We start from the raw sequence: 15136 nt of genomic DNA, 5'->3' as shown, positions 1-15136 counted from the left end.
CTGCGGCGGAGAAGGCGAGAAGAGCTGCGGTGAGAACGCCGTCACCCCGGGAGCTCCAACGGCCATGGAATCCCTGCATCGGCGACCATCGGAAGCCGGCAAGCTCTTCCCTACCCTCTTCCCTAACCTCTGGGATCCACATTGTACTTTTTTTTTTTTTTTTTTAATATATTTTATTGATTTTTTACAGATAGGAAGAGAGAGGGATAGAGAGTCAGAAACACCGATGAGAGAGAGTCATCGATAAGCTGCCTCTTGCACACCCCCTACTGGGGATGTGCCCGCAACCAAGGTACATGCCCTCAACCGGAATCGAACCTGGGACCTTTCAGTCCACAGGCCGACGCTCTATCCACTGAGCCAAACCGGTCCCGGCCACATTGTACTTTTTAAAAAAATATATTTTATTGACTTTCCAAGAGAGGAAGGGAGAGGGATAGAGAGTCAGAAACACCGATCAGCTGCCTCCTGCAGACCCTCCACTGGGAATGTGCCCTCATCCAAGGTACACGCCCTTGACTGGATCGAACCTGGGACCCTGAGTCCGCAGGCCGACGCTCTATCCACTGAGCCAAACCGGTTTCGGCCCACATTGTTCTTTAAGTGGCCTCTCCTTCAAGGCCCCTGGATGTCCTATTTTTTGTTATCACCCCAATCCCCACAATGTCACTTTTCCTTTAAACCCTGACGCTGATCAGTGCCTCCTCGTCCATCCACACCGTAAAGTCTCTGCTCTTTCTCCTTCGACCCTGATGATGTGGGTCGACTCCCTCTGCTCCACCCAGGCCCTCCCAGCCGCTGCCCCTCCCTCCGAGCTCCTCAGGCACCTTGCGCTCTCCTAGGCCCTCCCCTCTGAGGGCCAGGTGGGAGCTGGAGAGGGAGGCTGTCTCTAGAACTCAACAAAAGAGGGGGGGGGGGGTTGTTCAAATTATAAAGGCATTTGAAATTTAAAGATAACAGAAAAAAAAAAAACCAAAGCATTATATCACTAAAAACAATAATCCTGAAAACATATATGTTTACATCTATGTGATTTTTGTCTGGAAAAGCTTCCTCTCCCACCCTCTCAGGGGAGAGGAGGAGTGGAGAAGCCCCAGAGGGGGTGCAAGCAGTCAGGGCTCCCCCCCCACCCCCACCCCCACCCCCACCCCCACCCCCCGCCGCCTTTGAGGGGAGCTCCTCAGGATGCAAGGAACGTGTCAAACTGCAAAGGCCCGAGGGAGAGACCGCTCCGCTAGCGGAGTGGAGGGCCAGTGCAGGGTTTGGGATGTGCAGTCTGCACTCTGGCCCCGATACCTGCGGGCGCCCTCTGATGCTCCCTAGAGGAGGGGCCTGCTCTGCGGGAGGGGGGAGGGGAGGGGAGCGCTTCTCTGGCAGAATGGCAGCTGCATCTCAGGGGCGGAGCTGGAGAGGAGAAAGGAAGAGTCAGGAGGGCAAAGAAAGAACAGCGAAAGGAACAAACCAGAACCAGAGGCGGGGAGCTCAGAACAGACTGGCAGCGGGGGGGGGGGGGGGGGGGGGGTGTGTGTGAAAGAAGGGGAAGGACATGTATGCACAGTCCATGTTCACAGACAGCAGAGTGGTGAGGCCAGAGAAGGGAAGGCTGGATGGATGGAGTGGGGGAGGGAGGGGGGACATCTATAATTATCAATAATTTTTTTTTTTTTTAAAGAATAGCTTAAGTGTAGTCGTTGCTTTACAGGATAGTACAGGGCGCTCTGGCTGGGTAGCTCAGTTGGTTAGAGCATCGACCAATTTGCCAAGGTTCCAGGTTCGATCCCAGAATAAGAGACAAAAGAGGAACATCGTTTATTTAGCTGTAGTGTCTGGCGGGGACTGCCTGGACTTTAGATTCAGACGCCACAGGCAAGAGCAGAAACATTCTGTACGGCTCCATTTGGATGGAGTTCAAAACGGGCAAAAGACCTCCATGACGAATCAGAAGCATTGAAGCTGGAGGAAGTTGTTGACTGAGAGGAGACTCAGGGGAGCCTTCTGAGCCCCAAATAAAAGGATGTCCTTATGCCGATCACTGGTGTAACTGCATGCAAACGTTCTCAGGAAATACTTTTTTAAAACATATACATTTTTATTGATTTCAGAGAGGAAGGGGGAGAGAAAGCTAGAAACATCAGCTGCCTCCTGCACGCCCCCTACTGGGGATCCAGCCCGCAACCTGGGCATGTGCCCTAGATTGGAATCGAACCTGGGATTCTTCAGTCCATAAGCTGACACTCCATCCACTGAGCCAAACCGGCTCGGGCAGACTCTTAGAATTTGTGCGCTTTATTTAAATGAACTAGAACTTTAAAAATGTTTAACAAACATACGCTCTTCCTTTCCCGGAATGTTGGGGGGCCAATCTCTGTGAGCCTCAATTCTTCCTGGGAAGCTGGGAAAGTAAAAACACCAGCGCACTAAATGCTACCTGTGTAACATTTACTAGGGCCAGACACTGCCCTAGCGGCCAGACATTGTCATTTCCTCAAAACAGCATTGAGGGTAAGGATTATCATTGTGCCCATTTTACAGATGGGAAAACAGAGGCATGGAGAGGTTTGGTACCTTATTTCGGTTAAACTGTCAGAAAGTGAATGAGGTAGTGTTTTTCCCCATTCCACCAATACATGGAGAATGTGTTGGTCTCTATAATGTTAAGCAGATATAGAAAACTCATAAATTCATTTTTCTATAGGGTCTGAAAATTTAAATAAAAAGAAACAAAACACCATTGAATACAATTTGGACATATCAGTCACATTTTCATAGCTCATTTCTGTTAATAGTTCTTGCTTCCTTAGCTATTCCATTTTTCCTTTTCTGGATGGTCTTCTGAAAACTAAAGGTTAAAATAAGGTGGTTGAAGATGAGGCCCCTGGTTGCCTAACCAGTATCCATTCTCATCGTCTTTCTTATTTTGTTGGGGAATAAATGTGCCTATTTTTTAAAAACTATATTTCCCAGTTTCCTTTGCAGCTAGAGGTCTGGCCAATATGCTGTGAGCAAAGTCAGTTTGTGGGATTATGAGGAGAGCTTTTTGAAAGGGAGTCAATACAGTCACAAAGAAATGTGGGCGGTGCTTAAAGTGAGGTTTGAGACTAGGTGTGGTCTGGCATTGGTCTGGAGTTATCTTCCCAGCTCCTGTGCAGGCTCATTGTCAGGATAAAATAGAAATAGTGTGCCGGTCACACAGCCACACCCTTTACGTGTATGAACTAACGGACCCTCACAGTAACCTAAGGGGAGGAGCCACTATTAAGTGCCTTTGTGGTGAGGGAGAGGGAGTTAGGCACAGATTGGGCACAGAGAGGCTGTGTGAGGCCCAGTCACTCAGGCAGTGCATGGCAGAGCTGGGGTTTGAGCCTAGAAGCTGGATTTCCAGAGTACTTGCTTCCTTCAGTCCGATGCTCTATCCGCTGAGCCAAACCGGTTACGGCACATGCACTTATTTAATTTATTATTATTATTATTATTATTATTATTATTGATTTAAGAGAGGAAGGGGGAGAGAGAGAAACATCAATGATGAGAGGATCATTGATTGGCTGCCTCCTGCACGCCCCCCACGCCCCCCACTGGGATCCAAGCCCACAACCCGGAAATGTGCCCCAGACCGGAATCAAACCCGGGACCCTTCGGTCTGCAGGCAGACACTCTATCCACTGCGCCAAACCAGCCGGGGCTTAACCATGTCCCGAAAAGGAAACTTTTGTCACTATCGAAACTAGAAAGCCATCACCACTCGTTTTAAATAGACCGTAGCCAGGCATCGATAAGGTGAAAACGCTGCTCTAACATTCCAGCTCGATGCTATCGCCTGCGCCAGTCTGGCTGGAGGCCTGCTCTCCCCCAGAGAGAAGGCGACGTCAGCCTGGACCGGAGGTGCGGACGGCTCCTGGCAGGCCCGCGGCTCCCCGGATCGGGCAGAGGTGCTGACGGAGGACTGGAAAGAGCCACTCCTTGCGGCTCTGAGTTCCACCTCAGATCAACCCAAGACGTGTGCACGCCCCACACCGCGATCCCAACGCCCCGGGGGAGGCACAGGGCTGGGCACAGGGGGCTGCCACCTGCTCTGAGGGCAGCACCCCAGGGGGCAGCGTGGGGGGCGCTCCCTGCCCCAGTGCCACGCACAGGCCCACCTTCCCGCTGGGCCTCGCTCCGGGGCGGGCCCTGACCCCACGCCGCCCGCACACACCCGCTCACAGAGGATCCCACCACCCACCCCGGCCCAGCTCACCGCGTCCCGCCACCTCAGGCTCCTCCGCCACGGGCTGCCGGCTCCATCCTCTCCGCGCGGGCCAGCCTGCAGAGGTGTGAGGTGTGACATCCAGGCTGTGAATAAGTAACCAGCAGCCGTCCGCAGTGACCTGGTTCCCACATGATACCCCGGAGGGTCCGGTTCCTCGGCGCTGGGGGAGCGTCTGGGCCGCGTGCCGGCACATTCATTATTCACCGCGTGCACCGGCCGGCCCGTGCGGGCAGCCACAGCCCAGTCCCACCCTCTGGCTGCACAGCAGGGCGCGCTGCGGGGCACAGCAGGTCCGCTGCAGTCAGAAAACTGTCCAGCTCCTTTTTATTTATTTTTTTATAATAATATATTTTATTGATATTTTACAGAGAGGAAGGGAGAGAGATAGAGAGCTAGAAACGTCGATGAGAGAGAAACATCGACCAGCTGCCTCTTGCACACCCCCCACCAGGGATGTGCCCGCAACCAATGTACATGCCCTTGACCGGAATCAAACCTGGGACCCTTCAGTCCGCAGACCGATGCTCTACCACTGAGCCAAACCGGTTTCGGCTCCTTTTTTTTTTTTTTGTCTCATTGACTGTGTGGCCTTGGCCAAGCGTTAGACCTCTCCGAGCCTCCGTTGTACACATGGTCCCACCCGGGCTCAGACACCACCCTGCCACCTGCCAGCCGCCAGCCGCCAGCCGGGAGAACCTGTGTGCATGATTTACCGCCTCTGCTCCTGGGGGTTCTTACCCACAAGAACAGTGCCTCTCCATGGGTGCCGGGTGGCTGAGGGTGAGGTTAAGAGTTGTCATTGTGCCAGGCCAGCTGGCTCAGTGGTAGAGCGTCGACCTATGAGCCAGGAGGTCGCAGTTCCATTCCCTGTAGGGGCACAAGCCCAGGTTGCAGACTCGACCCCAGTGGGGAGCGTGCAAGAGGCAGCAGTCAATGATTCTCTCTCACCATTGATGTTTCTGTCTCTCTCCCCTCTCTGAAGCCAATAAGAATATATTTTTAAAAAGAGTTGTCATCGCTATATTTTTAAATGAGCCCTTGTTCTCCGCCAGCTATTCTGCCCACCTTCCCTTTCAGGTCACATAAGGCCTGGCTGTCTCCACGTGACCCCCGGTGAGGAAGGCTGAGCTGTGGCCTCGGTGGACTCGCCCAAGGTCACACAGGTGCGTAGTGGTGGCAGAACAAGAATTCAAATCTAGGTCTTCCCACTTCTAAAATCCCATCTCAACTGGGTCAGAATGCTTTTCCCTCTGGAAAACGAAAAAAAAAAAAAAATAGAAAGAAAAAAAAGGTGTCCGCCCCTCGGGTGTGCTGTCAGGATTAAATAACATCAAGTCTGTGGAGAGGCCTGTCCTGTGCCTGCTCCGCTCGCTCCGGCTCCGCGCGGCTCAGCGGCTTATCCCCCAGGGCCATTCCTGAGAAATGAGGAGCTGCCTGGTGCCCGAGGACGGGCTGGAGGTGTGAGATCCAATCAGCGCTGCGAGTTCCCTTCGCACAGCCAAGCCCAGGCCTGCCTAGGCTCCTTTCCTCGCTGCTTCCTCTGCGGCTCGGTCTCCCACTCACCCCTCCTCGCTCTCCAAGGGGCAGGCACAGCTCCCGTGCTGACAGCTCCAGCTCCAGCTTTGCACGGCAGGGAGAACGGATGGCTGGCCGGCTATGGTGAGGCCAGTGTCTTCTGGCCTCCGGCACATGGTGTGATGTGGGAAGAAGGAGCCTGGCAGAGTGGGGAGCCTGCATCGCGCCTCCTATTGGCTTGGCGCGTCCGCCCTCCTGCATAATGGATGAGCCCGAGGTAGGAACAGAATGCCAGCAGCGTGAGCCCGGCCACCGCAGGCCACACAAGTGTCCCGAGGCCCTGCCAAGGCCCAAGCTCTGGGTTGGCAGGAGCTGAAGAGGAGGAGGGAGCGTGTGTCACCTGAAGCCTGTCTGGGGCTGGGCCTCGCCGGGGGCCTCGGGATTCCGCAATGAAGGTGGGGGCCGGCGGAAGACAGCCTCGCCCTAACCGGTTTGGCTCAGTGGCTGAGCGTCGACCTATGAACCAGGAGGTCACGGTTCGATTTCAGGTCAGGGCACATGCCTGGATTGCGGGCTCTGTCCCCAGTGTGGGGCGTGCAGGAGGCAGCCAATCAATGATTCTCTCTCATCACTTATGATTCTATCTCTTTCTCCCTCTCCCTTCCTCTCTGAAATAAATTTAAATATATATACTAAAGGCCCAATGAATGAAATTCATGCATGGGAAGGGTCCCTAGGCCTGGCCAGCAATGAGGGCCAATCTGTGGGGTGATCGGGGTCCTCTGCTGGCACCCGCCTTGGCCAGGCTGGTACTGCCTGCTCCAGTAGGCAATCGGGGGCCAGCACTGGCCTAATCACCACCAGTGCTGCCCGCCCCCCCATCACCCTGCCACCACTGCAGCTGATCGCCTCCCTCTGCGGGTCAACTGGCAGGGCGATTGGGGGACCCCCAGCTGGCACCCGCGTTGGCTGGCCTGGGGCCTGTGGGCTGGAGGCAGCTCCTGCATTGAGTGTCTGCCCCCTGGTGGTCAGTGCATGTCATAGCGACCAGTCGTTCCACTGTTTGGTGGATTTGCATATTAAGCTTTTATTATAAAGGATATTTTAAAAGAAGGCAATCTGACTCTATCTTAGAATCAACAATGGTGACCTTGGGACAGCTGGACTCCAGTTTCCTGAGCTTGAAGCCCCCTCTTAGGGGCTCAGGGTGGCATCCAGGGGCACCTCGTGTGGTTGAAGATGAGATTTGGGCAGAGGGCCAGGAACCTGGCAGTTTCTGTGGCTCCTCATGGCGCAGGCAAGCCCCGGGCAGCAGCCAGGATGAGGCGCCCTGGATGGAGAGCATGGGCACAAGCCGGCATTTGGCAACCAGCTTTCGGGGAAACGGCAGCCTATATGTAGAACCAAGAAGGTCCAGAATGAAAGCAGGCGGTCTGAGTGCCTCGGCTCCCTGACAGCCACGGAACCAGGGCAGCTGGGTAACAGCACTTTGTTGGTGGATGCAGTTGAATTCCATTCATTCACAGAATCAGGCGTTACTCACTGGAGACGCCCAAGACCAGGCCAAGTGCTAGGGCCTGGGACATGGGGACAAATCAGACCCAGGTACTCACAGTGTGACCGGGGAGCCAGGCACCGGGGTGGAGGATTCAAATGCTTCTGGTGAAGTGAGAGGCAGGTCTATGGTGCCCCAAGCGGCCACCTCTGCCGGAGGCTGGCAGGAAGAATCCCTGGGGTAACCTGCACTGAGGCTTGAAGGATGGAGCCGAGTTCAGCAGAAGGGGAATGGGGAGGGTGTGGTGCCAGCAGAGGGAACAGCATCTGCAAAGGCGTGGAGCTGTGAGACCCTGCACACTTGCTCAGGAACCCTGACGGCCCTATGATGGAACCTTGAAGGAACTGATGGGGCGCAAAACTGTCTTATTTGTGTCTGATCCCCCTCCCCCAGGACGAGGAATGTAAGCAACGCGAGGGGAGGGAATTTGTCTGCCTCAGAGCCTGGCGCAGTGCTGGCCCAGCGGGCGGAGGCTTGAGGATGAGTCAGCCAGAGGCAAGCAGGACCCAGACTGGAAGGTGTTGACAGTCAGCAGAAGCATTTGGGCTTTATCCTGGAGTCAGCCGGGAGCCTTCCCAGGTTTAAAAATAGAAAAGGAACAAGATCTGCTGTGGTGGAAGGAAATCGCTTTGACAATGAGTGATGGATCAAGAAATCAGATTATGAAGTCTTTTTTAAAAACAAAACAAAACAAAACAGAAAAACCACACACATACATTTTTATTGATTTCAGAGAGGAAGGGAGAGGGAGAGAGATAGAAACATCAATAATGAGAGAGAATCATCGATAGGCTGCTTCCTGCCAGCCACCACTGGGGATGGAGCCTGCGACCTGGGCATGTGCCCCTACAGGGAATGGAACAGTGACCTCCTGGTTCATAGGTTGATGCTCAACCACTGAGCCACGCCGCCTGAGCAGACTGAAGTCTTCAGTTAGGGGACTGTCGATACAAACGGGTGGGGCCCGGTTGAAAAAATACTGAGAATAATTCCAGACAATTAAGAAGTAGCTTTGATTTTTAGTGTCCCTGTGAGGCAGGTGCTTCCCCTTTTCCAGAGGAGGAAATGGACTCAGTGAGGCTCAGTGGCTTGGCCAAAGAAGTCACACAGCAAGTTGGTGTTGTAGCTGAGGGGGGCGGTCCTGAAGGTCAGGGCACAGGCAAGAACCAACCAATAAATAGGCAAGAATAAATGGAACAAGAAATTCTCTCTCCCAGAAACCAATTTGGCTCAGTGGGTAGAGTGTCGGCCTGCAGACTGAGGGGTACCAGGTTCAATTCCGGTCAAGGGCATATACCTTGGTGGCGGGCAAATCCCCAGTGGGGGGTGTGCAGGAGGCAGCTGATCGATGTTTCTCTCTTGTCTGTTTCTGACTCTATCCCTCTCTCTTCCTCTCTGTAAAAAATCAATAAAATATATTTTTTAAAAATTCTCTCTCTCTCTCTCTCTCTCTCTCTCTCTCTCTCTCTCTCATCAATTAAAAAAAAAAAAAAGCTGCTATCCTCAGAAAATCACCGTCAGTCACGAGTATCTATTGTGCTTAGGAAAGATAATTTTGCACATAATGAAATGCAATTATAAGGGCATAGTCACAGAAATGTAGCTATTCTTTTTATAATAAAAGCTACATTTTGAAACTATAGTTGGAATGGGTATACGATCATGATACAAGGAATTGTAACCAATAAATAACCTTGACAGATGTGTATTTAAAAAAAAAAAAAAAAGAGCCGAAGCCGGTTTGGCTCAGTGGATAGAGCGTCGGTCTGCGGACTGAAAGGTCCCAGGTTCGATTCCCATCAGGGGCATGTACGTTGGTTGCGGGCACATCCCTGCTGGGGGGTGTGCAAGAGGCGGGTGTGCAAGAGGCGGCTGGTGGGTGTTTCTTTCTCATCGACGTTTCTAGCTCTCTATCTCTCTCCCTTCTTCTCTGTAAAAAATCAATAAAAGTATATTAAAAAAAAAAAAAAAAAAAAAGAAAGGAAAAAAGAAAGAAAGAAAGAAAATCAGCGGCAGAAGCGAAGCGGGGAGAAGGAAGTTTGGGTCTCGGTAGCCGCCGTAGAAGCAGAGCGCCGTTTCCATGGCAACAGTAGGAAGCCCGGGAGGTTTGCGGACTGTGCGGCCCCCGCGGCCCATTGTACCCACCGCGGCGCGGAGTCCGTGGACGGTCCGGCGCCGCGGGTGCAGGTGATGCGGGCGGTGGGTGGAGGGCCTGGGTGCGGGGGCAGCAGGGGTGCGGCCTGGGCCGGGGCGGGCCCCCGGATCCCGGGATGCCATCTCCGCCGTCCGGACCGGGGCCGTCGCTGGGCCTGTCCCCGAGCGGGGAGTTGGGGCAGGGAGTGGGCACCATCCCGGCCCCGCTCGGCCCCTGAGCCCGGACGCGCTCTGCTTTGCAGCTCCTGAACCGACGCGCCGTCCTCCCCATGGACGTGAGTCCCAGCCCCCGACCCCGCCCTCGCGCCCTAAACCGTCCCGACGTGGCCGGCCTTCAGGCCGGACAGGAGCGGGGGCTCTTTGCTCAACATAAACCCTCCCGCTCAGGACCGGAGTGTGAGAGAGTGCCAGGGAGGGGGCACCCCAGGAGGGCATCCCGCCCTTCCAGGCCAGAGTTTGCCAAGTAACCGGAGAAGCGGCCTCGCCCGCCGAGGGAACAGTATGGGCGGAGGCCCGGGGGTGGGAGGGGACAGGGCATTGGGGGACCGCTGGGACCTAAGCACGGCTGGAGAGTAGAGAGGGAGGCGGGTGGATGGGGCTGGACCCGGGCTTTTGTCTCGGAGATAAGTTTGGACTCAGTCATGAGGGCCGTGAACGGATGGTAAGGAGGGGGGAACACCCCAGGACAATTCCTTGGAAAGGGGCAACATGGCAGGCTGGGAGACGGCTCCGGGGCAGCTATGTGGGCTGAGGGCTGGTAAAGAACCCGGGACAGCAGGTCCTTTGGGGGAGACCTTCTGAGAGGGAGTTCAGTCAGTGTTGGTGAAGTCTAGAATGACCAACAAGCCCCGTGTGGGGCCGAAATGGGGATGACAGGGAACGAGGAGGTTTGGGGGACAAGAATGTGTAGTCCTGTGGAATCACCCTCCATCCGGTGGCTGCTCCTCCCCCGTTTCCGGCCACCTCCGTGTCCCTCCTGGTATTTGTGTCCCTGCAGCCTCTCCTGCCTCCTCGTCACCCCTTCCTCCTGTGCTCGTCCAGGCCTCCTCCCCTTGGATCCCCACCCCGGCTCCCGTCGGCAGTCCTTCCCTGCTGCTCCCCATCCCCGCCATCGTCTTCATCGCGGTGGGCATCTATCTGTTGCTGCTAGGCCTCGTGCTGCTGACGAGGCACTGCCTGCTGGTGAGGAGCCTCGCGGGGCCGAGGGGTGGGCTCTGGAAGAGGAACCCGGTTACTCTGTGCCCTCGACGGCAGGCCCTTCCGCGGAGACTCCTTTGCCAGGCAGTCCCCCCACCTAACCCTTCCCCGAGACCAGAGCTCCTCCTCCGCTGTCTCCTGCCCAGCCTTCTCTGCCCCTCTCCCCAAAACGCTATCTTGGCTGTCCCTCCCCGCCTCCTGGGCCGGATCCTGAGCCCTGCCCTTTCCTAGGCCCAAGGCTGCTGCACGGATTGCAGCTCCCCCTGCAGGAAGCAAGGCGCCTCCAGGCCCCAGGACTGCTGCTGGACCTGTGCGGAAGCCTGCGACTTCCCCCTGCCCAGCCCCGCTCACTACCTGGATGCCTGCTGCCCCCAGCCCACTGAAGCTGTGAGTGCTCATACCGACCCCCACCCCCGGGCTGGATCTAGGCACCATCCGCACACTGATTTTTGTTGTTGTTGTTCCACATTCATTATTCAGCACAATTCCAGTACTGGAATTTTTACCCGTGGAAACAGCCAAAAACAACATATCAGATCATTTCTAGGGAGGAAACCTGCTTGGAAAAAGGAAAGCAGGGTATCAGCTGGAGAAAGGTGATGTGTGTAACGTGTAGAGCATACAGTCACCTCTGAAAACGGTAGTGGAAAGAAAAAACACCTTCTCACAGAGCTCAGCCTGTTCACTGAGTGAATACTACGTTCCATTATTAGTTTCTCAACAACACTGGGAGCTGGGCATTTTATAAAACCTGCATCTATTTATTTCTGTGCATGGGAAACACATAGAGAATATAAGGTACTTTATAAACCAGCTCTCTAACCGAGGTTGCTGTTTTGGATATGACCCTCATATATATTAATAGTACTGACATACTGTATTATCACTGCTGTATTTTACTTTTATTTGGTAAAAATGGGTCATACCACATATGTCATCACAACTGCTACTTACTCTTTTTTAAAATATATTTTTTAATTGATTTCAGAGAGGAAGGGAGAGGGAGAGAGATACAGAAACATCAATGTTGAGAGAAAACCATTGATTGGCTGCCTCCTGCACGCCCCCCACTGGGGACCCAGCCTGCAGCCCTGGCATGTGCTCTGACCGGAATCGAACTGTGACTTCCTAGCTCATAGGTCAACGTTCAACCACTGAGCCACACTGGCCGGGCAATTTACCCTTTTCAACTACCATCACACCTCGGTCGCCTATCTGTGCCCGTACCTGTAGGAAGGTAAGCATTTGTATCCCCCTTTGCAGGGGAAAAACTGGCCTAGGGACGGTTAGCCGCTTCCCCGACACCCCACAGTAGAGTCCTGCACAGCAAGTTGTTCCGTAGAGAGTGAGAGTCCTCAGGGCAAAGCCTGGTTGCAGGGGACAGGCCATTTGGCATTTGTGTAACTGACCGCCTTCTAGGCAATCATCATTTGGGGCTCAGAGATTTAGACAATAAAGCTGCTGCCCTTGAAGCGGTGACCTTCCTCAGGAGGGACGAGTGAGGCCAGAAGACGGAGCAGATTCATAACGTGGACTGACTGTAGTCGGTGCATTGAAGTCTCGGTTCTTCCGTTTCCTTAGGAACATAACAATCACAAATATTACCCCCTTCTCGCCTACTTCACAGCTGTTGAAACTGCAGCTCACAGAAACTTGAGTGACTGTGCCAGGACAGAAACCTAGATTTCTGTTACCAAGTGTCTAATTCATTCATTATTTATTCACTTAACCAGAGATTTATGGAGTCATTCCTGAGGCCCTGAGCTGGGCCCAGCGGGCTCAGTGGGAACAGGGCAGACATGGTCCCAGCCTCACAGGGCTACCTTCCGGTGAAGGCCAGAGAGGAGGAGGCAGGCCGCTAAACAGAGTGTGAGAATCGGTGACACATGCAGGTTCTGAGCCCTGTCTGATTGGAAGCACGCACCAGAAAGGTCTAGGATGGGACTGATTAGAGTTTGTGACATTTAAAAAAAATGCATATTTTATTGACTTAGAGAGGAAGGGAGTGGGAGAGAGATAGAAATATCAATGATGAGAGAAACTCATTGATTGGCTGCCTCCTGCATGCCAATTAATTGAGCCCATAACCCAGGCGTGTGCTCTGTGACTGGGAATCAAACCACGATCTCCTGGTTCATAGGTCAATGTTCAACCACTGAGCCACACCAGCTGGGCAGAGTGTGAATTTTTAACAAGTTTTCACATGGTCCTGCCCCACCTACCAGGGTAAAGAGCTGCTCACTTACTGGGTGCTTACTAAGCACCAGGCATTGTGCTTCGTCCTTTCCTCTGATTCCGCACGATGACCTGAAGAAGGGGGCCCGGAGCAGAGGAAGCTGAGGCTCAAAACATGAATTAGCCAAGCCTGGGCCTCAACTAGCCTCAAGGCTGAGCCTGGGCTCCAACCAGTGCAGGTGGCTGGCCTTCTCTACATCGAAGAAGAAATCAGTGGCACACTCAGCCAGGGAAACACGGGGTTAACAGTCTGAGGAGCTCTGTTTAATGTACTTAACCAGCAGATTCCTTCCAGAAGCCGCCTGCTGCCTGCAGAGCTGAGAAATGCATTAGCCAGTCTTTAATGACTAGCTCCAAGGGACAGAGCCAGAAAGCTTTTAATGCCCTCTTCTCTGGAGTGAGGGCAGGGGAGCCTCTCTCGCCACCAATTTTGTGCACAGAATGGCAGCGTGGTCCTCCAAAACCCCACAGAGCTGACTTCATCCCCAGGCTGGGGCTCCCCAGAGACACCCCAAACCACACCCTCATCACACACACACACACACACACACACACACACACACACACACGGTGAAGCCACTGTGCTCTCTGTCCCTTCCACCATGACACTCTCAGCCTCCTCCTTGGCAGCCAGTTCCGGTGGCAGTAGACCCCTCTTCCTGGAGATAGGTCCCCCCTCCGCACAGGCGCCCCAGTGATATCTGATAGTACCAGCCATCCGGCCCGCACCCCGAAACCTCAGCTGTTCAAAAGGTCATTCTCCTATTCCTGGCTTGGCCCAGGGTCTGATCCCTGCAACTGTGGCTGTCACTAGCTCTGCCTCGGGGCTCAGGACGCCAGTTTGTCACACAGCCTGTGCGTGTCCACTTGGCCTGACTCCACTCAGTGCCTGAAGCAGTCTCACGTCGTCTCTGCCCAGGACGGAGAGGACTCGCTGGAGTCGGCTGGCCTCCTTGCTGTCCCTGGGACATGCTGTTCCCATTCCCCCGGAGACAGACCTCCTGTTTCCCCGGACCGAGCAGCTCTCCTTTCTCCTCTGCCTACAGAGGGAGGAAATCCGTGCTTTGGTTTATCCATTCATCCCATTTTCCGATGGCCTTAGGCGAGTCTGCTAGCAGTTCTCATCCTGCTGTAGAGCCTAAGACCATCGGAAAACAAATAGTTACATTATGACTCATTAACAGAAGCAAAGTTACAGTTACAAAGTAACAACGAAAATAATGTTATGGTTGGGGGTCACCACAACATGGGGAGCTGTAGTAAAGGGTTGCGGCATTAGGAGGGTTGAGAACCACTGGTCCAGGGATCTAAGGACGGGCGGGGAGCAGGCAGCCGAGGTGCCTCCCAGCAGCATTCCCTGGATGTGTTCCTTTGGGCAAAGGCTCCACTCTCAGAGCCTCCATTTCCTCAGGGCTCTGAAGATTAGGAGATATGACTTTTTGAGACGTTCACAATTTTAAATATGCAAATTACCATTATTAAAGAACACTTGAGAGATTTAAAAACTCATTCATGAATGCAGCCTGTGCCTGGCACAGAGTAGGTGCTCTGAAACCATGAATGAGATCCTGCAGTTTGGTCTCATGGCAGGGGATAAATCCACAAAACAAACAAGTCGTTTTCATCATGGACAGAAAATGCATGTGTGCTTTCCCTGTCCTCTGACTTCCAATTACACTGGGCCGCACTGGGCTGCACAAATGCAGTAGAACCATCACTGAGCTGAGCGCTGGGACACCAGAGTTCTAGCATGGGACCAGGCCAGCAGCTCTCTGGCCCTCAGTCTCCTCGCCTATAAAATGGGGGGGGGGGGGGGGGGGGAGAGAGAGAGAACCCCCCGAATAATTCCTTCTAGCTCCTGAACTCAGTTGTTTGGAACACTGCCTCCTTGCTGATTTCCCAACAGCACGATGTGATTTGTCTGCAGGAGCGGTGGATGGTACTCTGTTCCACTGGGCAGTGGACTCCCAGGCCTCCTCTCCCTTCTCCCCTGAGAGGGAAAGGGCTGCTGGCCCTGGTCCCCTGCTCCTGTCCCCTCCTTCACTCCTTCCTCCTCTCCCTCAGGGTTGGGCCCCTCGCTGCCCTCGCTGCTGCCCGCTCTGCGACTGTGCCTGTGCGTGCCAGCTTCCTGACTGCCAGAGCCTCAACTGCCTCTGCTTTGAGATCAAGCTCCGATGAGGACCCACGCCCCTGCCCTCTGGGGAGCGGCCAGCCCCCAGGGCCCACATGCC

General features: G+C 54.1%; 1 protein-coding gene and 1 long non-coding RNA gene across 4 annotated transcripts; one reads left to right on the top strand and one right to left on the bottom strand.

The window, feature by feature from the left end:
• Positions 1 to 4572: 4572 nt before the first annotated feature.
• Positions 4573 to 5564, bottom strand: LOC311621314. Its single transcript, XR_014794818.1, has 2 exons — positions 5315 to 5564; positions 4573 to 5116 (listed from the first exon to the last, which is right to left on the bottom strand). It is a non-coding gene; the product is annotated as an uncharacterized lncRNA (long non-coding RNA).
• A 3835-nt stretch (positions 5565 to 9399) lies between these two features.
• Positions 9400 to 15100, top strand: LOC311622148 (uncharacterized protein). 3 transcript variants are annotated; one of them, XM_084882985.1, is made up of 5 exons: positions 9400 to 9506; positions 9716 to 9748; positions 10515 to 10655; positions 10902 to 11057; positions 14970 to 15100. In XM_084882985.1, exons 2-5 carry the CDS (start codon positions 9743 to 9745, stop codon positions 15081 to 15083), a joined length of 417 nt encoding a protein of 138 aa, XP_084739111.1. In that variant the 5' UTR covers positions 9400 to 9506; positions 9716 to 9742; the 3' UTR covers positions 15084 to 15100. The 3 variants fall into 3 exon arrangements, with proteins under 3 accessions (XP_084739111.1, XP_084739112.1, XP_084739110.1); XM_084882986.1 differs by lacking the exon at positions 10515 to 10655; XM_084882984.1 differs by lacking the exons at positions 9400 to 9506; positions 9716 to 9748 and adding an exon at positions 10029 to 10134.
• Positions 15101 to 15136: the final 36 nt, after the last annotated feature.

This window comes from Pipistrellus hanaki, assembly GCF_964339955.1.
Source record: "Pipistrellus hanaki genome assembly, chromosome: 4".
Taxonomy (NCBI): domain Eukaryota; kingdom Metazoa; phylum Chordata; class Mammalia; order Chiroptera; family Vespertilionidae; genus Pipistrellus; species Pipistrellus hanaki.
This window is presented reverse-complemented; position numbering and strand designations above follow the sequence as displayed.